General features: G+C 58.2%; 1 protein-coding gene and 1 long non-coding RNA gene across 15 annotated transcripts in view; one reads left to right on the top strand and one right to left on the bottom strand.

Annotated features, from left to right (window-relative positions):
- The window catches only part of Gpsm1 (G protein signaling modulator 1), a 30,872-nt gene extending 14,807 nt beyond the window's left edge, over positions 1-16,065 (bottom strand). The window contains exons 1-9 of one of the 6 annotated variants that reach the window (XM_074052830.1): positions 15,844-16,065; positions 7,015-7,236; positions 5,819-5,954; positions 4,928-5,070; positions 4,478-4,601; positions 4,103-4,218; positions 3,458-3,613; positions 2,374-2,482; positions 1,236-1,359 (exon numbers count right to left, since the gene is read on the bottom strand). In XM_074052830.1, the coding sequence (XP_073908931.1) occupies positions 1,236-1,359; positions 2,374-2,482; positions 3,458-3,613; positions 4,103-4,218; positions 4,478-4,601; positions 4,928-5,070; positions 5,819-5,954; positions 7,015-7,236; positions 15,844-15,911 (1,198 nt within the window). In that variant the 5' untranslated portion in view covers positions 15,912-16,065. Of the gene's footprint in view, positions 1-1,235; positions 1,360-2,373; positions 2,483-3,457; positions 3,614-4,102; positions 4,219-4,477; positions 4,602-4,923; positions 5,071-5,818; positions 5,955-7,014; positions 7,237-10,657; positions 11,533-15,843 lie in introns of those variants that run through there. The other 5 variants (XM_074052831.1, XM_074052832.1, XM_020183530.2 and 2 more) reach the window with 5 other exon arrangements.
- Positions 91-21,772, top strand: LOC141415741 (uncharacterized). 9 transcript variants are annotated; one of them, XR_012440690.1, is made up of 8 exons: positions 91-226; positions 427-625; positions 870-2,407; positions 2,521-6,071; positions 7,774-8,147; positions 9,961-10,393; positions 11,407-11,555; positions 21,670-21,772. It is a non-coding gene; the product is annotated as an uncharacterized lncRNA (long non-coding RNA). The 9 variants fall into 9 exon arrangements; XR_012440693.1 differs by lacking the exon at positions 21,670-21,772 and having other exon boundaries at positions 870-931; positions 1,166-2,407; positions 11,407-15,762; XR_012440691.1 differs by lacking the exon at positions 21,670-21,772 and having other exon boundaries at positions 870-1,378; positions 1,514-2,407; positions 11,407-15,762.
- Positions 21,773-22,059: the final 287 nt, after the last annotated feature.

Raw genomic sequence — 22,059 nt, 5'->3', positions numbered from 1 at the left:
ACAGAGATGTGTGTCATGCTATTCCCCCACCTATTGACTATGGCACCCCTGCTGCCCTGACTGGTTGAGGGACCCAGAGCAATTGCTCCTTCTCTTTTGTCCTCAGCCCCATTTCCCAACATAAACAAGAAATACCAGAGACCCACCACAAGCTCTCGAGGCCAGGGACAGGCAGCTCTCATGGTGGAGAGGTCCCCCTTCCGGGCGACCCTGCAGGCTGAGGCAGGTGGGTGTCCCTGGGAACCCAACCAGGTAGGGGCTGGGGTTCCAATTCTGGGGCTGTGGCCATGTGAACCGGGGCAGTTGGCCCCCTGCCCAGGCCTGTCCCCACCCACCCCCCGTCTGCCTCAGGAAGCCAACTCAGCATGGCAACCCTTACCCCACCTGGCCCCCTCCCTAGTATATATTAATATATTTGCTTTGCAGGGAATGTTCTGTCCTTTCGTGCGAAACGCTGACCTGTACAGGATGACCAGCAGTCTGTGAATGAAGTCATTATAGCAGCCTCAGCCTACCCTGGACCTTGACTGATTATATCCCAGGCAAACACAGCCTCGGCTCCCTCTTGCACCCTCCTATACTGGTCTGGTGACAGAGCTCTCCCCTCTTGGACTGCCTGGGTCGGGTATGTGAGATGAACGACCCCTGAAGTGGGGGATGGGGGGGCACAGTGAGCAGCCTTCTTCCTGCCATCAGCCTTGTGGTACCTCCAGGATCGTGAGTGGGAGGGACACGAGGTGACCACAGGCCCTTGCCTGTGGTGCAGGGTGGTGGAGAACAGGCCAAATGGACTGGTTTTCAGTTGGTCACCACACCCTTGTTCACAGTGCCCATGCCTACTGATTGCCTGTTTCTGCTATCTCTTCCAGTCTCCCCTTATTCCCCACTTGCTCCATGGGGCCTGTCTGTGCCCCCAGGCCTCTGTTGCCAGGTAGGTTTCTGTCCACTCCCTCCGCTACCCCCACTGTGCCTTTGCAGGAGTCTCTCCTAGGCCCAGTGCAAGGCTGGGCAGTGGGGTGCTCCATGAGGCAGGTGCTTGCTGCCTGGTGGGTGGCGCCTTACTTTGCTGAGCAGTTCTATTTGTACAGAACCCACTTCCTGTATCCCCACACCAGACGGCCAGCACTGTGCTGGGTCCCAGAGAGCACTACACCCTTCTCCCCAGGTGTCCCCGTTATATCCCTGCCAAACTGCGGCCCAGGCTGAGATTTGAGCCCTCAGCTCTGAGAACTCACCTTGGGCCTCATAGCCGGCCAGGTCAGGTTTTTCTGCGGCTGCTGGGCTGGTCAGTCGGCCTAGTGCCAGCTGCAACTGTGCAACGTTCATGCGGGCTGTGAGCTCCCCGCTCCGGTCCCCGATCTGCAGCAAGCAGAGCCAGGTGAGTGGGCAAATGGGGCTGGGTCCCCAGCATACTGTCCCTGGTTTGCAGGGTAGCCTAGGCTGACCCCTGGGCCTCTGAGGGAACCAGGCCTCACTGTGGTCCTGCAAGTACATTCTGTGTCCCCCGTCCAAGGTCTTAGGCAACCCAGTCATGGACTCTTGTGGTGCCTCCTTGCATACTCTCTGGTGAGTGGACAGCCTGACCCTGGCCTGGGCCGTGTCTTTCTCAGCCTCAAAACCCACCAGCTTTAGGCTCCCAGCACAGCACAAAAGCTTCACACTGAGGTTCCACCAGGAGCCTCCCAAGCATCTGCACTGCACAGAAACAAGCCAAGTATGGTGCCCAGATGGCACATGGAGCATGGAGAGCTCTGCACTCCGGGGAACATGGGGGCTGGCCACCCAGTGGAGGAGCTCTCTGGATGGGGCCTCAGCTGCTCTGAGCCTTCTTGTCCTCCTCACCTCCACCTGGACACCTGCAAGCCTCCCACTTGGAGCTGTGGTAATCAGGTGGCACTGGATCTGTCCTTTCCTAGGGAGGTCTAGGGCTCACCTGTGACAACCCTGCCTGCCCACAGCAGGAGGGTCCTGGGCACCCTGTCTAAGGAGGAGGGAAACTCAGCTTTCAGGATGCTATCCAGCCCAGGGGATCCAGAGGAAGCCCCCAGGTAGCGGCAGGCCTTTTTGCCCCTGGGCTGCCTCTGGGAGTCACTCCCACTTTGATGGTGGGCTCAGCCTATGGGGTCTATGGGGGTGGGGCCAGGGGTAGGGCAGTCATGGGTCTCCCACAAGTGTCACGGATACTCTAGGGGTGCAAAGCAGGTCCCTTGCTCCCCCATTCACCCATGGCCTACAGACAGCAGGAACCTAGTCTCTGCATAACCTAGTGGCCAGGATGGCTGCTACAGCCCAGAAGGACAGAAAGGGCAGTCCAGAAGGGAGTGCAGGCACAGAGAAGCACTGGGCAGAGGACCTGGGATGCAGGCTGCTCACCTCCTGGGAGATCTGCAGGTGCTTCTTGGCAAAGGTTAGTGCCTGCGCTGGACTCCCCATAGACACGTAGGCATTCCCCAGACTCCAGCACGCCCGGCCCTCGCCCACCCTGTAAGCAGGAAAACAGTACACACCTGTCCTCCCTAGGCCTGCCTGCTGTCCCCAGCGCCCTGGTGTGGGTCACCTCAGTCCCCAAGCCCAAGAGGCATGGACGGGGCGATAGGACAGCACATTCTTGGCTGCAATGACCCACCCCTTCCTCCTGGCCAGGGCCGCCTACAGAGCTGGCCACCATCAGGAAGAATCCCCGTCCTGTTAAAAGCACTAACTCAGAAAACCTGACCTTGTGAAGCAGCCCTGGAGCCTGTTTGGCCTCCGGGAGCTTTTCTGGCTCCACTGGGTGGATCAGGCAGAAGGCTGGGTGCCTGACTCGTGGCCTGGCTCGCCTCCTAGTGGCTGTCAAAGCAATCTCCCCTGTGCTTCCTCCACCCCTGGAGAGGACAGCCCCAACCGCCCTGGAGCCATTTATTTTCAAGTAAAGCAGAAATGTTAATTCCAAGTGGATTTGGTGGCACTTAGCAAACTGACGTTGTTGTATCACCACCACCTCACTTAAACACTTCCATCACCCCCAGAGAAAACCCTGGGGCCCTTGTAAACCTCCTTCCTGCAGGGCAGCTTTGGAGGTTCCCTCTCTCCACTGCCACAGTCGGCAGACTTGGGGCTCAGAGCCCCTGTTCTGGCCACTATCCACCCCAACCTGTATGCAGGGCTGCTCTGGAGCCAGGTGCTGGCCTGTCTCCCCAGGGATATTTACATAGACCTGGGGGAAAGGGGTGCTGGCCTGGTGACCAGGGAAATCCCTCACCAGCTTGTGCCAAGGGTCCCTGAGAGCACATCCACAGTCTTGCTGAGTCCCCTCAGCAGTGTTACCCACTAACTGAGGGGGAGGCTGAGGCTTGGGAGCCACCCTGCTCTGGCCATGCCGTGGTCAGTGACGGAGCAGGGGTTTGGGCCCAGGCCGCCTGGACTCAGCCTCTGTGATCCAGCCCCTGAAGGCCAGGCTGCAGCCATGTCCACGCACCTGTCAGCCAGCTCCTGTGCGATGACCAGGTGCCGCAGGTGGTACTCAGCCGCACGCTCATAGTCCTGGAGCAGCGTGTAGGTGTTGCCCAGGCTGTAGCAGGCCTGCGCCTCCACCGCCTGGTCCCTCAGCTGCCGGGACAGCTGTAGTGTCTTCCTGTGCAGAGTGGGAGGGTCGGCCTCAGTATCCCCCCTCAACTGGAGGGCAGGTGAGGGGTAGAAGGTTCTCAGGGGCCTGGCTATGTCCCTATCCTCAGATGGCCACAGTACTGACTTCGAACACTACATGCTCACGAATCCTACTGGACTCTGAGGGGTATCCGGGTTACCTAAATACCCTGAGCTGCTGTTCTTCCATTGTAGTCCCAGGACAGTGGCTCAAGGCCTTAGACGGGACACTTAGGGCTCACTATAGGGCCTAAGAACCCAGCTCTACCCGGCGGGCCATTACTCAAGCTAGGAGGCAGATGGCTCCAGCCTTGGCACAGCCCTGGTACAAGTTCAGGCCCCCCCATGAGCTTCCTACCTTCCTGGAAAGTCTAGGCAATCAGACTCCCTCTCCACCTTGGGCTAGGCACCTTCTTGGCCAGGAGTCCAGTCTCCCCCAGGAGGGCCCTCCTCCCTCTCCCTGAGGGAGGCTGCCCACTTGTAGTACTCAGCTGCCACGTCGAAGCGCCCCAGGAAGATGTGGGCATTCCCCAGGTTGCTGTAGGCCCTTCTCTCCGCCGCCTTGTCGCCGAACTCCTTAGCAATGGCTAGGCGCTGCAGACAGACCCGAGGCCCAGGACATCACAGAGCAGCCCTGGGACCTGAGGCAGACAGACAGGTGCTGCCTCCCTGCCTGGGGTGACTGGCCTGCTGTCAGTGTGTCCAGTGAAGCAGACCAAGTGTAAATGAAGCCAGAGGGTTGAGGGGGCACCCCTGCTGCCTTGCACCTCCTCACCATCAAAGACTACCAGGGGGCGGCCGCTGCCAGGGCCCTGTCCCACTGCCCCAGGCCTGCTGCCCCGGGTCCGCTCACCTCCTTGTGGAAGGTCGTGGCCTCTGTGAAGTTTCCCAGCAGGTAGTGTGTGTTGCCCAAGTTGCCGTAGGCCCGGCCCTGGGCCGCCCGGTCACCCAGCTCCTTCACCAAGGACAAGTTCCTCCTGGGGGCCAAACCTGTCTGAGCTATGCTCCTCCCAGCATCAGGAAAATGGGTACATTCCCACCACCCCAGGCTGCCCTCACTGGGTGAGCCATGGAAACAGGGCATCTCCAGATGCTGATTTGGCTCCAGTGCCATCTGAGCTCTGGGGCTGGTCAGGTAGCATCTGTCCCTGACAGGTGTGAGTGGGACTGAGTGGGGGTGTTCCATACCTGGGGCTGCTGCCCCATCTCCTGTCTGTTTCACAACACTCAGGAAGTGTTTTTGCAGCTCAGGCACCTGGATCTCTTATCCCCTCCACCCTGGGGCACAGCCTGCTCTACTTACTCATAGAACTCAGAAGCCCTGCGCAGTGTTTCATGGACGTCAGGTGGCAGGTGTCCAGGGTCCTGCACAGTGGTCCAGGACAGCTGCTTGCCTTTGGCGTGGTATACATTGCCAATGTTGTAGAGCGCCCTCGCCTCTCCGACCTGCAGGCAGCACCAAGGTGTGGGGCGTGCCTCTGCAGTACCCCACAGAGCCCGCCTGAGGTGTACATGTGCACAGGTGGTGGGCTGATCTCCTGGCCCACTGGCCTTGCTGTTCCAGGGCCCCTCATAGGAGCCACTCCACTCTGGCCATCCCTTCCTCCTCCACCAGTTGGGACAATAGAGATGGCCAGACCTTTGCTCTGCCCTCTAATGACCAAGGGTAAGAGCTCCAGCTCAGGGGCACATGCCAGGGCTCTGAGCATTTGTGGCCACCTCTACCTGCCTACACCAGGGAAGGAGGGATGCTTATCCCACATGGCTCTGGAGGGAGGGTGGCCAAAGGCTGCCAAGGAAGGACCTGCAGCCCCTCTAGCCACGGGGCTACTTTCATGGATGCCTGACTTCTCCAGAGCCCCACCAACCTTTGTCTCCCAGGGCCCCTGACCCCCAAAGGGGTGACTAGGGTGTTGGCCAAGGGAAGCCAAGTTGAGCGGAAGATGGGGTGGGGCCATGGCTTAGGGAGCTGGGTCCCAGCCCTGCAGTGTCAGCATGAGGTAGAAGTGGCCCTGTCTCTGAGGGACCTTGTACTCTCCGGAGCCACTTGGGGTCCCCCTGGTTTCTCACCTGTGGGGGACAGCTGAGCAGGGTTGAATGAGCGGTATTTTAACACCTGCTCAAACCTTGACCAGGACACTGTCCGGAGGGCAAGGGTGGGAAAGGCAGGTGGCCTAGAGGCCCAACCACCTACCTTGTCCCCCTGCTCCTGAGCAATGTCCAGGTGACGCTGGCAGCAGACAATGGCCTCATCGAATCGGCCCAAGACCTTGAGAGTGTTGCCCAGGTTCCCACTGGCCTTGGCCTCCCCCATGCGGTCACCAATGGCTCTGCAGGACAGGAAGAAGTGAGGAGCCAGGCTGAGGACTGGACGGGACCCTGAACCCAACAGGGCCTCAGGCATGGGCCTGAGGCTGCCCAGGAGCCTGACCAATGGGTGATGCTGGGTAGGGGCAGAGGAAGCCCTGCAGATAGCCCTGGGGCAGGGATCCAGCTTAGAACCATTCCCTCTGCTCTGGAGACGGTCCCCCTGCCTTCCCCAGCAGCCTTTAGCGCTGCCATGGGCTCCACAAGGACCTCAGGACCTGGCCCAGATCCCTGCAGCTATTATGACCCAGAGAAGCCAGGGGGTGGGTGGTAATGGAACGTTAAATACAGTGACCCATCCAGCGAACATTCTATCAAACTGCTGCTGGATCCTGGGGTGGGTGCTGAGGACAGGATGTCTATGGTGGACAGGGGATAGGGGAGACCAGTATAGGTAGGGATGGTGGGAGCTCTGTCCCCACCAAGGTCAAGTCAGCCTCAGGTGGAGGAGCTGGGCAGGGTGAGAGGCAAGGGAAGGGGCCCCACAGGATACAGCATGGGCAGAGGCCCACAGACTGGACAAGAATGAAGACACTTGGGAACAGGGGATGGGGGCCAGAGGGAGGCAGTGACACTGCAGGGGGCTTGGGGTTCCCAGGGAGAGCAGGGCCTTGGAGTAGGACCACACTCTAGACCAGGTAGCTAGGAATGAGCCCAGAGCCTGGACACCAGGGAAGGGGCAACACCTCTGGGTGGTGCTCCAAATCACATATAGGCAGACATAGAGTCATGGGTACCTCCCCACAATGGGGACACATGGACAGACACATGCTCACGCACACAGACATACAGATACAGGCACACATGTGTCTCATGTGCCTCAGCTTGAACACAGTCCCCTTGGGGGACTTGCAAATTCCCTTCTAGATCCATGGACCCCTTTCTCAGGTCAGGGGCACACTGCTGGAATCCCTTGGGCTCTGAGAACCCCATCGCCAGCTCACATCGTAACTGCTCCCTCCTGCCTCCCCGAGGGCAGAGCAGTGTCCACTGCAGTTAGATTGTATCCTGCCAGGTGCTCACCGTGCCAGCAGCAGGTCATGTTTGTGGAACTGTAGAGCACGGGCATACTCCTTCAGGTAGAAGTAGGCATTGCCCAGCTGGCTGTAGATAGCGCTCAGTGTCTTCAGGTCTTCAGTGCCCACCTGCACAGCAGCCTCGAAGAAGGCCACACCTGCCTTGAAGTCACCCGCCTTGCACAGCCGCTCACCCTCCAGTGCCAGCTCCAGGCATGAGGCTTCCATCCTGGGCAGAGGGAGGGATGTCATGTCCTAGCCCTCAGGGACCCAAGCTCCTTCATGGTCACACCATGGACAACACTCTTCAGTAGCTGTGGTCTGCACCACTCCTGCACTCAGCTATGTATGTGTTGGGAATTCATACCTGGAGGCAGTGCTGGACTCAACAGCATCCTAGATGCTCACCTCTACCCAGACCTCACCGTCTGCTCCTAGCCACTAGGGCCCAGAGACTACCTGGGGTAAAGGCCAGAGACCAGAACAGCACGGAGCCTCTTAGGCCAGTGTGAGCCAAGCTCTGTGAAGCAGGGCCCCCCTGGATCCCAGCAGCACCGGCCAAAGGGACAGCCGCCTGCCCTCTATGCTCCCCAGAGGCCCCGGCAGCCTGAGAGACAACTCAATACCCACCCCCAGGACAGCTGAGACAGAGGGTGGGTCAGCTCATGGGAACAACAGAGTAGGATCTGATCCCAGCCCCTCCCATCCTCATTCCAGGGCAGACCCCCTGAGCAGTGTGGTGAGTTAAGTCACTCTGTCCCCACAGGGGAGAGCTCTGCTGAGTGGCAAGGAGACATCTGGTGTGTGGGTCAATAGCCCCTCTCCAGCATGTCCCTCACCCAAAGAACTGAGAAGCACCTGTGGGCTGCCAGCCAGGACTGCCTGAGGAACAGCTGAGGGAGAAAATGGTCAGCACTGTGTCCCAGGATGAACCCAGCCCCCTGGCAAAACTGCTCCAGCTTCCTGCCTGGAATCCTGCCAAGTCCAAGGGCTTAGGCCCCCTTGGTGAGCACCCACACAAAGGCCGTGCCAGAGAACCTCCTCAACCTTGGGCCCTGCACAGCTGCAGAGGTAGGGTTCCTGACCCCAGCTGCCACCCTGGGACCCTGATCAGAAGGACACACAGCCCCCAGGACTCAGGTGAATTGCCCTCAGCTGTTAGGGAGGGGCAGGTGTGGGGGTCACTCAGGCTGCCTGGCTCTGTCCTCCCTGCTGCAGGGCCCTGAGCTGGACATTTGGTCCCTGGGAGCCCCAGTGTCTACCCTGCTCCAACTGCCCAGGGGTAGCGGGGGACACATGGGGTGGGTGACATGGGTAGGTCAGGTCCCAACGACTAGGGAAGTGGGAGGGAACGGAAGAAGGAGGGAGCTGGGGACCTGGAAAAGAGGTGGGCTGGGCTCGGACTGCAGGCCAGCCCTATCACTGTTTCACTGTTGTTTTCACTTCATTGATTTTTTTTTGGACAAGGGTCTCACTAGGTTGCCCAGGCTCAAGTGACCTTTGCACCTCAGCCTCTCGAGTAACACATAGATATAGAGATGTATAGATATACAGATTTTTTTTTTTTTTTGTGGCACTGGGGTATGAACTCAGGGCCTTGAGCTTGCTAGGCAGGCGCTCCACCACTTGAACCATGCCCCCAGCTCTTTCTTGCTTTAGTTATTTTTGAGATAGATTCTTGCTTTTATGCCCAGGCTGACAATCCTCCTATTTACATTTCCCGAATAGCTGGGATGGCAAGTAAGTGCCATCATGCCTGGCTTTTACTCATTGAGATGGGGTCTTGCCAACTTTTTGCCCAGGCTGGCCTCAAACCAAGATATTCCTGATCTCTACCTCCTGAGTAGCCACTGCCCCTGGATGGTTTTTTGTTGTTGTTTTTGACTATGTCTTGCTATGTATTCCAGGCTGGCCTTGAACTTGTGATCCTCCTGCCTCAGCCTCCTGAGTTCTGGGATTACCAGTCAGTGCCATCACGCCTGCTCCTACAGAGTCCATATTGAGTGCCCTGTTACACCCCAAGTCACCAGCTGTCCTCTGTGTTGTGAGAACTGGGCAGTAATCAGGAATGAAGGGGCAGTGTTTTCTCAACCATTTTAACCAAATGTCCTTTTGATTCAAACCACAGTGCCCCCCTCACTGTGTCCCTCTGTTATCAAGAAAACAGGGCATTTTGAACTTTCCCAGGAAGACAGTGCCACGTGAACAGACGGGTGGAGATGAACCCTGAGAAGCTGGCCTCAGTGCCCTCAGCCCATGCCCTCTGAGCTTTCTTTTGAGGAAGCCCCACCCTCACTGTGCCCACATGCCCATCCAGTCAACCAGCCTGGGGACCCAGACTTGGTGCCTGATCCCAATGTCACCCACAGCTCCCAACACCAGACAAGCCCTTTTCTGGCAGCACCACTTCTGCTTTTAGGGTCCCTCCGTTTTCTCTGGAAATCAGTTGCCAGGCTGCCTGCCTCCATCCTCGAGACCCTCTGACCAGGAGGCTCAGGGTTCCACAGCTCCCAATTCTCCAAACGACAGGAGGATGAGTTCTCAGGACAGGGTCAGCAGGAGTCTGTCCCCATGCCACTCAGTGTTATGCTGGGATGCTACTCAGGCCAACTGGCTGAGGGTCACCATGTACCCATACCGTACCCAACCAGAGCCCTGGCTCGCTGGGTATCCCACTGAGTTTGCCTGCCACAGGGAGCCTGTAGGAGACCGGGGGTGGGGCTGCCCTGCCTGAGCGCACAGTCCAGGCACCACTGGCCAGAGCTTCACCTGGTGAGCAGCACTTGCAGGGCCTTCACCAGATGTAAAATTGGGACACAGCCATAGTTTGGGGTGTGCAGGGGATACCAGAAAGAGCTCAGCTCTCACCCATGCGGAGGGGTGTGCTCCCTCCCTCCATGGTGGATACTAACCCAGTGCCCTGGCATCCTAACCACCTCCATGCTTCCCCCAGGGACCAGCAGAGCCATGTGGTCAAGGATGAGGCTTTGAAACCAGGAAGCCAAACCCTCAGGCTGTCCACCACCTCAGCATGCGAGGAGGACCTTCCACCACACCTGACAGACTCCTTGGCAGCTACCTCGCCGAACCCCCTGAGAAACGCCATTTGGATGCCATGTCGGTCTCAGGAGCCCATGGTTACCATGGCAACCAGCCACAAGATGGCTTCACTCTTGTGGCCAGTGCCACACTCAGGCTTCCTAATTAAGGCCTGTTTGTCCCTGCCTGGCTATTGGCCAAATGGTCTGACAAAACTCTTTGCTGCTGTCCTTCCAGTGACTGTGAAGGAGAGGGGGCCTGGAGCTGGTCTGCAACGTGGGGGCTTGCTGCCTCCCCACCCCATCTCCTCCTGGCCAGAGATTCGGCACTAGCTCAGACTAAAGGAGGTTTGTGCTTTGGGAAAGGCCTGAGGCCAGAAGCCCTGGGGGTGTGACAGAGGGGACACCGGTGTGCCCATCCTAAACCTCAGACGGTGGTCTACCTGGGGCCACACCACAGGGAGCTGCTTTGAGAGGCAGCAGGCTGGGGTGTCCAGGCCAGAACCCCACTTATTCCAAGACACCACAGTCACACCTCAACCCTCCAGCCAGGAACCTATCCCCCGAGGCCCCACACCTGCCCAGCCCATGTGCCCACCCACCTGGCCGCACCTCTTCCTCTGCAGGTTGCGCATCTTCTGCACATACAGCCAAAGCTCCAGGCCCACGGGCAGCAGCAGCGGGCGGGGGCGGTGGGTACCATTCACCACCTTGCACACAGCCTTCTCTGCCAAGCTCAGGGCCAGAGGCTGGCCCTCCCCAGAGGAAGCCGGCATTGCTCCCTTCCGCTGGGCATGGGTCACAGGGCATGGGCCAATCTCAGGACTCCTGGCTCCCACACCTCCAGCTCCAGGAGACCCTAGTCCCTCCAGTGGGTCCTCCTGCCCTGGGGTCTGACGTGGATCAAGGGATCAAGGGCAGCTCAAAGCACTGACAGCAGGGGCGGGGGGATGAGCCCAAGTAATCCTCTGCTGTCCTCCTGTCCTCCTCCAGGGCTGGGGAGGGGGCATGGGAGCCAAACCCAGCCGTGTCGGGTGCAGCACTGCCCTCCCACCCAGTCACAGCCACTCCTCAGCAATTTTTTATGCAGGTCAGACCCTGTGGCCAGCTCTGCACCCAGCTACTTCAGGAAGGCTGGGGCTGCACGTAGCAAGTACTGGTCAAGGTTTGGTGAATGAAAGGAATACAAATACTGGGACCGTGCCCAGCCCCGCCCCGTCTAGCCCACAGCTGGTGCAGCACAGTCTGGCAGGCGGCTAAGCTCTCCCACCTGTAATGCCTGCCAAGAGGACCTGTCCCCAGGCTGGGCAAAACTTGAGTTTGGATGGGGTTGGCACATGACCCTTTCCTATTCTCTCTAGGACCCAGAGTCTAATCTGCCCCACATCCAATCTCAGCCTAACCTGGCTGTGACCTTGGTGGTACTGGCACAGGGGCCTGGCATATGGGGCAGGCTGAATCATCCCTGGAGACCTCACCTAGCTGCATTACCCTCGCCTGACCATCCAAGGTGAGCTTCGGAACCCAGGTCAAGCCAGGGTGTGGGACCACACAGGGCCTGGGGAGGCCACCTCTGTGGTAGTGGGGGCCTTCCTCAAATCTCAGCTCTCCAAGTCACTTGACCATGAGAAGGCCAACAGAATGACCCTCTCTAGGTAGTGGGAGGGACCCCAGAGCAGAGGGGAAGTTGCTAACATGCAGCTATGGACAGAGGGCCACAGGGGCTTGGAGCAGGCAGAACCCTGATCCATAGACCTGAGCACAGTGTGCCGGTAGGAACAGGGAGGCCTGTTAAGGCCTCCCCAGCTAGCTCACCCCTGGGGTCAGCCCTACTTGGGCTGTGAAGCTCCCCTGCCAGGCCACCTGTCCTTTTCAGCTGTGTGCTTTGGGGTGGGAGGGGCCTCCCAAGGCTGAGTGTCTAAGGGATACAGGGACAGGACAGAGGGAGGTGTAGGGAAAGATCAGAGGAAATTGGACAGCAGGGGTAGAGGGCTCTGTCTTTGAGGTTACCTTAGGGTCTCAGCAGAGGTAGGAATTCTATGAGAAGCAGGGAAGGTTTCCAAGCCCTGTCTAGCCCCTTCCATGTGGACATGAGGTTCCCATTAGGTCCAGTCACTTGCCCACTGCTGGGACACCTTGGAGCAGGGCCTGGACCACTCTGCTCTTTCTGTGGCTAAACCCCTAGGCCCTGTACCCTCAACATCAACCCCAGCTCCTCCTGATCTGTAGCCACCCTCTCCTGCCCTCTTGGGGACCATGCCAGCCTGGCAGGGCAGGTTCCTCACTAATAAGAAAGATTCTGGAATCTCTGTCCCTCCATACCCCCTCCCCAGGCTGAAAGGTACTCCTCCTGTCAGTCACTGTCAAGGTTACCTGTGTGCCCAGGGACTCGCTGTAGTCATCCTGGGCAGACAGAGACTGGGCTGCCTGGGGCCTCTGGAAGACCAGACCACCCCAAGGGCTACCTGGAATCTTACTCTCAGGGCTTGAGATTGGGGTTCCCCAGGGCTAGATTGGGGTTTTCCAGGGCTGTGGGCTTAGGGCCCCCCACTGGCCACACCACCTCAATCCTGGAATTGAGCAGCTTCCTGTCTAGGATTTGCCACTTTGCTAAACAGACAGACACACTGCTGCATTGGTAAGCAATAGTCCTCCACCTCCCCTAGGAGAGGACCCGCCCACTGTCTGGGGGGACCAGCCCAGCCTGACCCACCTCTACACTGAGGTCCTGGCCCCAGCCTACCAATTGTTCCTAAGATAGCTCTAACAGATCGCTGTCCTGTGCCTCTCTGCTTAAAAAGGCCAGCAGCGCCAGGCACCAGCGGCTCACGCCTGTAAATCCTAACTACTTGGGAGGCTTAGATAAAGAGGATCACAGCGTGAGGCCAGCCCAGGCAAATAGTTCACGAGACCTTTCTCAATAACCAGAGCAAAATGAACTGGAGGTGTGGCTCAAGCAGTAGAGCGCCTGCTTTACAAGCGTGAAGCCCTGAGTTCAAACCCCAGTCCCATCAGAAAAAAAGTCCACCAGAGCCAGACCACGGCAGCCAGGAAAGAGAGTGCTGTCTGCCAAGATCCTGCTGGTGTCCTGGTCAGTGAAGTGGTGACCAGCCTGGCTGCTGTGGCCACCAACTTCCTTCCTGCCCATGCACCTCTGGCCTGGCCTCAGTACCCAATGCAGCATGCTGGAAGTAGCCATCGGCTGGCTCACGGCCTGCTTTCCAGCCCCTGCTGACCCCACCAGGCTCCAGGATGTACTCATGTGCCCACCACCAGCTGGCCTCCTAGCCAGTGTCCCAGCTCCCACCACTGTTGTTCTGGGTCCCTCAGCCCAGGGGTGAGGGGAGAGCAAGGGACAGGACTGGGGGAGTAGGGTGGAATGGGAATTGATAGGAAGGGGACCATCTAAGCTTCAGGAAAGCCTAAAGGTCAGGTTTGTAGGGATTCCTAGGGCCAGATGGCCATTCCCTAGGGGACCTGTTAGGGGACACAGGGAAGGAAGGCAGTGAGGGATAGGAGAGGCTGGCCATGTGGTCACAGGGGTCCTGCCTGAGGATGACAGTCTGGGTGCTACCCCCTGTGCATCTTTAGCAGGGCCACATCAAGGTAAGTCCCCTACTGTCCCTCCCTCTCCCAACCCACTTAGCACTCACTGTTGGCCTACAGGACGCTGGAGGCTAGGCGAACAATGCCCAGTGTTCCCCACTTACTGGGCTCCTCGGTCACTTGCCCACCTCCACGGGTCCCTCAGTCCCTCTATCCCAAACCCCTGTTTTGGGCAAGGGGGGCTATCCCCTCAGCTTCTCCTGCTTCCCTAAACCAGCCCCTCCTCGGGGTCCCATCTGTGGACTCAGTGAGCTCCCAGGCACACTTGCAGCCCTTCACAGTGCTGCAGCCACTAGCCCAAACTCACTCCAGGAAGGAATGTCAGTGTGGGAAGAGAAGCTTCTGGGAGGGTGGATGGTGCAGAGCAGACCCCCTCCCACTGAGGGTCCCCCAGAGCAGCCACAGAAAGAGTGCTCTGGCCAGATGGATCTCGTCCACCAGGGCGTCCACAGCCCTTGGCCATCATGCCAGCAGGCAGGCTTCCCTGGACCCGCTGGGTTTCACAAGGGATTTCTCCCTCCCCAGCTCCAGTGGCCTGAGGCTGCTGGATCTGTTGGTAGAGACCCTTCCTCTCGAGCAGGCAGCTACCACCCACTCCGCAATGCTCAGCCTCCTAAAGTCAGCTCTGACCAGGTACTGACTGCCAAGACCTAGCTGTGACCCCCAAGTGGGGTCTAAAATTCCTTCAGCACCTCCTTGATGGCCCTGCAGGAAAGTTCATGGCTATTCACCCCAAATCTGGGCTCAGCTCAACCCTTTAGCTCAGCTTGCATCTCAGCTTAGAGGGATGCCAAACTGGGCTCAGGGCCTCAACTAGTGTCCTCTCTGAGTACTGTCCCTGTCCAGGGCTGGCTCCCCCAGGCAAAGGTTCCCAGGCTCTCAGGTGGAGCCTGTGAATAACTGACACAATGTGGAGCCTGTGCTCAGCTGTGCAGGGTCTTCCTGGTCCCACGGGGGCCACACTCCCTCCATACACATGTATGCATGCTTCTACCCTGATCCACTCCTCCCTCCCACAGTGGATAGACAACAACGCTGGGGCAAATGTCACCCTGCACAGCCTGCATTCTCAGGGGGCCCTGGGAAGAAGCCTTCAAGACAGGCCTCCTTCATCAGCTGACAGCAAACCTGTTCTCAAGCCCCTGCCCCTGTGTGAGGCCCAGGAGTCAGGCCGGGGTCTCAGCCTTGGATCCCAGAGATCACACAATGGGGGCTGTGTCTCAGAGCAGCAGCACGGAACAGAACAAGGCGGCAAGGCCTCTTTTCACCAGCCTCCGGGGCCTCAGTTTGCTCTTTTGGGTGCCTGGCAGAGCTTGCCTGGCTGGGGCTAGACTCCTTGGGAGCTAGGTCCCTACCAAGAAGGCCCTCAGGTTTTGGGGATGGCCAGTGGGAGCCAGAACAGTGGTCCCTCAGAGTCAGAGGCCCACTGCAGGGAACTGGGTCTGCCCCTGGGGCTGCTGCCTATACACAGGCTAGCACTCTGGGCCCACCCAGCTCTGCCTGAAGCCTGAATAATTGAATTAGCAGCACCCAGCCCACCTGGGAGACCATGTGCCCACTGCCAGGCCCAGGGCACCACTTTGAGGAACCCTGAACAGTCCGGGAGTCACCAGACAGGCATGTGGTCAGGGGCAGGGCCACCCTGTCATTCCCCAGTGGGCATGGGCGCAGAGCCCAGCCCGATGGATCACCTATGATCCTGCCTGGAAGGCAGGTGCCTTTTCAGCAGGCACACACCCACCTGACTGGCTTCACCCCAAGTCTAGCTGGCCTGGGGCTCAAGGATGCTCACTGGGGCAGGGCCCATCCCTGACAGCGGGCTGTCTTTGGCCATGTTGCCTCCTGCACCAGGTCAGACCAGTGCCAGGCTCCAGAGGGGAGCTCCTGGGAGCGACCCCTGCAGTGCCTGGGGTGGGGGGAACCGCCGGCAGGGCCAGGTGGAGAAGCTGCGTCCCCCACCCAACCCCTCTGGCATGGGGAGGGGGCTGCAGGCAGTGCCCAACCCCCACCCACGCCTCCCGCGGGACCGGGCATGGGCAGAACCGCGGCGTCCCCACCGCACCCTGCGCGGCCAGGGAGGCGCGGCCCAGCCACGTTGCGCGGCGCCGCAGCCGCAGCCTTTGTTCCGGGCCTGCCGCCTCCCGCCCCCGCCCGCCGCCCGGGTCTCCGTCCCCGCGCTGTCCCTGTCCTACCTGGAGTAGAGGCGCCTGGCGGCTGGGCCCGGGAGCTCGTCGGCTGCGGGCGGGGCCGGGCTAGCCATGGGTCGGAGATGCCGCCGAGAGCCGGGAGCGCCGCCCGCGCCCTCCCGTCAGGTCCACCCGCCCGTCTGCCCGCTTGTCCGCCGGTCTGTCCGTCTGTCCGCCTGTCCGCACGTCCGCGCCCGCGGGAGGCGCCGAGGAAGTGATGTGCGCGGGGCGCCGCCGCCCCTCCCAACGCGGAGCCGTGATGTCACCGCCGCCCGCGCAACGGGGAGGGGAGGGGAGGGGAGGAAGGGGGGACGGACGCCCACCGGCTACTGCCCGCTGCTGGCCTCTGTCCCGCCCTCCGAGGGGTGGGCAGGAAGGTGGGGGAGGCGCAGCAGCGGGGGAAGGAAAGGGCCTTTGAGGTTGCGAATCACACAACGACCCTGGAAGGCCGGCAGTCCCCTGAGGGGTGTGCCCCCCCCCCCGCCCCGTCCATCCTAAGGTGGTGTGCAAGGGGGGCAGGCCTGGGCAGCGCTGGCTGTCCCTGGGGGCTTCTAGGAGCCTGCAGAGCCATTGGTGTCAGTGCAGCTCTGCTGTCCTCCTGCCCCCCCTTTACTGGGACCCCCTCTTGTGCTCTGGCTTGAGCTGTTTGAGGCCTCCTTGCCTTTGCTTGGCAGGACCCTGCCCACCTCACCGTGGTCCTCCTTCTCCCGTCCTCCTTTCTAACCCCTGCGGTTGTGTGCAGCCATGGGTAAGCCCCTCACATCCAGGGCTGCCTGGCAGGGCTGTGGGACCCTTGGGCTAGCCCCCACCTCCCTGGGGCCTTCAACTCAAGACATCATGCTGCCTGTTCCAACCTTGGTGTCCTGATCTGTGGAACTGGAGTATTTGGACAGCATGCAGGTAGAGCAGTGGGTGCCCACCTGGGGTCCCAGGACTCTAGTGTTTTGCCCAGCCTCCTTTTCTATGAATTCTTGGAGCCTTGGGGGCCTGTTTCCTCTTCACCTACCCGTAGTTATGGATCACCTTAGGGCTTTCTCCCCAGCTAGCTGTGTGCACCAGCTGGGCACACCAGAGGCCTCAGGGCAGTCAGCCCAGCTGGGGTCTCATTTTCCAGCTCTGTGCTGCTCCCTACCCCCATCTGATCTCAATCCTTCTAGTGCAGTGAGGAGATCCCAAAGCCTAGAAAAATGTCTGTGACCCTCAGTGGGACAGGAACAGTCAGGGAGTAGGAAATGGTTACATCTTCAGGAGACTGACCTTGGACCCACCCTTCCCTGGAGAACTGCCCAAAGGTGGAGAAAATGCCAAGGCCACCCTAGCCAGACCCTTGCAGATGCAGCCCACAGCACAGTGGCTGCAGGCAAATGGAGAACGGCAACAAAAATAAACAGGAGATAAAAAAGGGTCTGTTGGCCCAGAGCTGGTTTGTTTTTCCTAGGGAAAAGAGGCGGCCCGCAATGAGAACCATCTGTGCCCAGAGTGAGGCAGCTCAGGCTTGCTGAGCTTCCCACACGCCTCCCCCAAAGACCACAGGAGCCAGGCAGGGCCTTGCTCCTGCTTGGCCAGGGCCCCATGGCTGAGCACCACCCTCATTTGCCACAGCCCCAGGCCTGTCCCCCTCCCCCGCCACCGCCTCCCGGGGCAGAGAGTGATGGTTTTGGGCTGCAAGTGGCCTCCTTGTTGCCTCCAAAGGGTATTGTCCTACAGGCAGGAGCTGCTGTGGGCCTAAGCTCAGCCTCTTGCTACTGGCTTCAGGAAGCATATAGAGGCCACACCAGCTCTACAAGCCCCCATGGGTCCCAGAGTTGGCTGGACCTGGTGCCAAAAAAAGCCCTGATAAGTGACATTACTGAGTGTGGGAGTCGGTGGGGGGGGGGTCATGACCCACTGCAGGCTTGCTGGAACGAGTCTTGCCTCCTTCCTGAGGCAGGGAGGTGGGAGGCTGTGCCCCTGGGCTGAGAGAGTCTAGGTTTGTATCAGAGCTCTCAGGTAAGTGCTCTGAAGTGAGCTGGCTGAGGGAGCATTCTTTGTGATAGAGCTGGGCCCCACTGCTGTGTGACCTGGTGCAAGTAGCTTTCTCTCTCTGAGCCTCAGTTCTGTTCCCTGTGAATGGGGCCACCTGTGCTGCAGAAATGCTCAGTGAGGCTCAGTGGGACCTGCACAGTGCTTGTCATGGTGCCTGGCACAAAGAGCTTTGGTGTCATGGTGCCCTGGCAGTTGTGCCTAGTCTCACAGGGCTCCCCAGTCAGTCCTGGCTGGATTGGGGCTCATGCCCCCTGCACTGCACAGAGGGGTGTCTTCTCCCACAAGGAGCCCCTCCAGATGGAATGTATCAAAGGGAAGCACCAGGTGACAGGCCCAACACACATCACTCTCATGAAGAAGAGGGTTTCTGGGAGACTGGGGATGATGACAGGTCTGGGAGAGGAGGGGCCCCTGGGTCAACTCACCACCTCCTCCTGTGTCCTGCTCGTGCTGGACACCTCGGTCCCCCATTAATTCTACTCAGCCTGGCATGTATGTCCCTTCCCAGCCAGCCAGGGCTTGCTGCCGGTGCACACTTGGACACCTCCTTACAGTCCACTGTGAAGTCTCCCCAGTGGCCATGATGCCCAGCCTGATGGAGCACTCCCCTGGGGGTCCACGAGCACACCCCATCCATCTGTAAGGGGCCTGATTCCCAAGGGGTGTTAGAGGGAAGAAGAAAAATTTCCCATTCCGAGTGCATCTTTCTTGTCCCAACCAACAGTTCAGGGAGAGGTGCTGGCTGAGGGAGCCAGCCAGAGCCATGATGTAGAGTGCCAAGGGGTGAGTGTCAGCTCCAGTCATCACCAGCCACCTCCCCTGTGGTCACCTGCACGTGCCTGCCTGTGATCACTCAGTGCTCCATGGTATGCTCCCCTTTATCCTGTTTAATAGAGGAGGAGGCAGCATTGACTCGCTCAAGGTCACCTGCCTGGGCTGTGGGGAGCTGAGCTAAGCTTTGGTTTCCTAACCCTTTCCTAGACCTAGACCCAGACCTTACCCCTCCTGGACCTGTCAGCTGGACAAGCCTTATGGAGGATGCTAGTGGGATGATTGAGGGCCTCTGAGTCCAGGGCATGAGGGTGCATGGGCTCTGAAGAGGTGGACAGTGGAGGCTGCTGTCGGTCCCTGGATGAGGCCAGGCCAGGGAAGGCAGCCTGCTGCCCCAAGCCCTCCCAGAGCTAAAGCACCAGCATATGGGCCTCAGTGGGACATATGGCTCCCAGAAGGGTCTCCAGGGCGGAGGGTAGGTTGGGCCCTGGAGACCCTTCTGTGGAGGGCATATGTCCCACAGGGCCTCCTGTGGAGGGCATCCAGACCCTTTTACCTTTTTACACCCCTTTCCCAGCAAGATCGCTCCTGCAGGGTCCAGTGGGGCTGGGACCATTAGCAGAGGTACCAAACTGGGGAGCATGACTTCACACACACATACAGAGAGAGAGAGAGAGAGAGAGAGAGAGAGAGAGAATGCTTGGTTTTACCACTGCTTCCAAATAATCTTGTTAACCCAAGAAGGGCCTCATTTGTCCTCACAGAAGTGGGCCCAGAGCCCTTTAGGATGGTGTCACCCACTGCTGTTTCTTTTCTTGTGGAACCTCAGAGTCCCTGAAGAGTGGGGGCAGCCGTGAGTACATGGGTCCCCTAGGCAGGTCCCTCTAGGGAGCCTGGAAGGAAATGGTTTGTCCCACCTATGATGATCCTGGTGTCTGGCTGGGAGATGTGACACATTCGGGAAAGAGCTCCAGGCCCACGTGAGGCTGGACACCACCATCAGCACAGGACACCTGGCCATGCAGCATTCTTGAGGTGTTTGCTGGCAGCTGCAGGCTTTGTCACCCAGGTTATGACCCCGGAGCCTGAGGGAGCAGGCAGGGCAACACAGGAAACAGTCACTCACTCACTCATCTGTGGCAGAGCCTTGTCTTTGGCCTGCTGCCTGCCCATCTGTGCCCACAGGGCCTGGCAGATGAGTGACCTGTGAGTGCCAGGGACACACACACACACACACACACACACACACACGCGCGCCAGGGAGAATGTCTGCAGGCTGCAGGCTCCTGAGTGTGCTAGCACCCCCAGTCTTGGGTGTGTGGTAGGAAAGAAAGTCTTTTAACAAGAGTAAAAGGCACAGAATTAGGAAGTGTGTTTGCTGCTAACAATGCAGCAGGTGCCTCCCTTCTGGGTCCCTGGATGACGGGGTGGAGACTCAGAACACTCTAGGGGAGAGATGCTGTACAGAGCGGGGGGAGGGGGGGTTTGTGTTCCTGCTCCTTCTCCTTGCTTTGAAGCCCCTGGTGGGTTCTCCTTCTGGTCTCCCAAAATCTCATCGTGTCACACTGGAACAGTAACATGACACATAGTAAGAGCTCATTAAATGTGACTGTGAAGAGGCCCAAACTGGCTGGCTAGAACACAAATATTCACCCACAGTTCTGGAGGCCAGAAGTCCCCAGACTAGGTGCCGGCAAGGCCATGCTCCCTCCAGAGGCTCTAAGGAGGGTCTCTGTACCAATCCCAGCTTCTTGGACTTGTGGCCACACCATTCCAACCTCCACCTCCATCTTCATGTGGCCGAGTCTCCTCTTCTGTCTCTTATAAGGACACTTGTCTTTGCGTGAAGGGCCCACCCTAATCTAGGGGATCTTACCTTGTGATCCTTAATTATGTCTGCAAAGGTCTTTCTTCCAAATAGGCCTCACCTGCAGTTTCAGGTGGATATAGCTTTTGGAGGTGCCATTCCTCCACTACACCCACTTTTCAGTACACTCACCTGCACTGGTCATTCCACAACTTGGATTATAAAGTGCCGTCATTTTGCGGCCTTCCTTTTTTAAAAAATTTTATTTAACCTTGAATTGTGGTTATTACTTATGCATATTTCTGTTTGTATGTGACTCCCCCCGCCCCCGCCCCAAGGTTCTCTTTTTTTTCTTTTTTTTTTTTTTATTATTCATATGTGCATACAATGCTTGGGTCATTTCTTCCCCCTGCCCCCACCCCCTCCCTTACAACCCATCCCACCCCTCCCTCTCCCCCCCACCCCCTCAATACCCAGCAGAAACTATTTTGCCCTTATCTCTAATTTTGTTGTAGAGAGAGTATAAGCAATAATAGGAAGGGACAAGGGTTTTTGCTGGTTGAGATAAGGATAGCTATACAGGGCATTGACTCACATTGATTTCCTGTGCGTGGGTGTTACCTTCTAGGTTAATTCTTTTTGATCTCACCTTTTCTCTAGTTCCTGGTCCCCTTCTCCTATTGGCCTCAGTTGCTTTTAAGGTGTCTGCTTTAGTTTCTCTGCGTTGAGGGCAACAAATGCTAGCTAATTTTTTAGGTGTCTTACCTATCCTCACCCCTCCCTTGTGTGCTCTCGCTTTTATCATGTGATCAAAGTCCAGTCCCCTTGTTGTGTTTGCCCTTGATCTAATGTCCACATATGAGGGAGAACATACGATTTTTGGTCTTTTGGGCCAGGCTAACCTCACTCAGAATGATTTTCTCCAATTCCATCCATTTACCAGCAAATGATAACATTTCGTTCTTCTTCATGGCTGCATAAAATTCCATTGTGTATAAATACCACATTTTCTTGATCCGTTCGTCAGTGGTGGTGCATCTTGGCTGTTTCCATAACTTCCGCCCCAAGATTCTTACGTTGAGACCTAAAGCGCCGTGTGAGAGAACTGAAAGGTAGGGCCCGTGAGGGCTGATTGAGTCATGAGGGTTCCAGCCTCTTCAATGTGATGAGCCCCTCTTATAAAAGGCCTCTGGGGAACCTACTAGGCCCTTTTCCCCTTTGCCTTTCAGCCTTCTACCATGTGAGCACGCAGTAAGGAAGCAGAAAACAGCTCTTATCAGACACTATGCTTGGTGCCTCGAACTTGGAATTCCCAGCCTCCAGAACTGTGAGAAATAAATGTTTGTCTTTTGAAATTATCTAGTCTGGACATTTTGTTACAGAAGCCATAGGAACTAAGACCCATCACTATGGGCAAGCATAACAGGGGCTGTGAGTGTGCTGCTGTTATTCAGTCAGGCCCTTACCAGTAGACATGAGCTTGCCTCCATTTTTTTCCCTTTATGGGGGCTCCAGGTGGACAGGGATCAGCTAGAATCACTGCTCCCAGCACAGATTTGACACCCAAACACTTGCTGAATGTGCAACAGAAGTGTCCCAACACTTTCTGTTGGGACCCT

The sequence above is a fragment of the Castor canadensis genome, chromosome 13 (assembly GCF_047511655.1).
Source record: "Castor canadensis chromosome 13, mCasCan1.hap1v2, whole genome shotgun sequence".
Taxonomy (NCBI): Eukaryota; Metazoa; Chordata; class Mammalia; order Rodentia; family Castoridae; genus Castor; species Castor canadensis.
The sequence above is the reverse complement of the archived record's forward strand: the minus strand, read 5'-3'. Positions and strand labels throughout refer to the sequence as shown.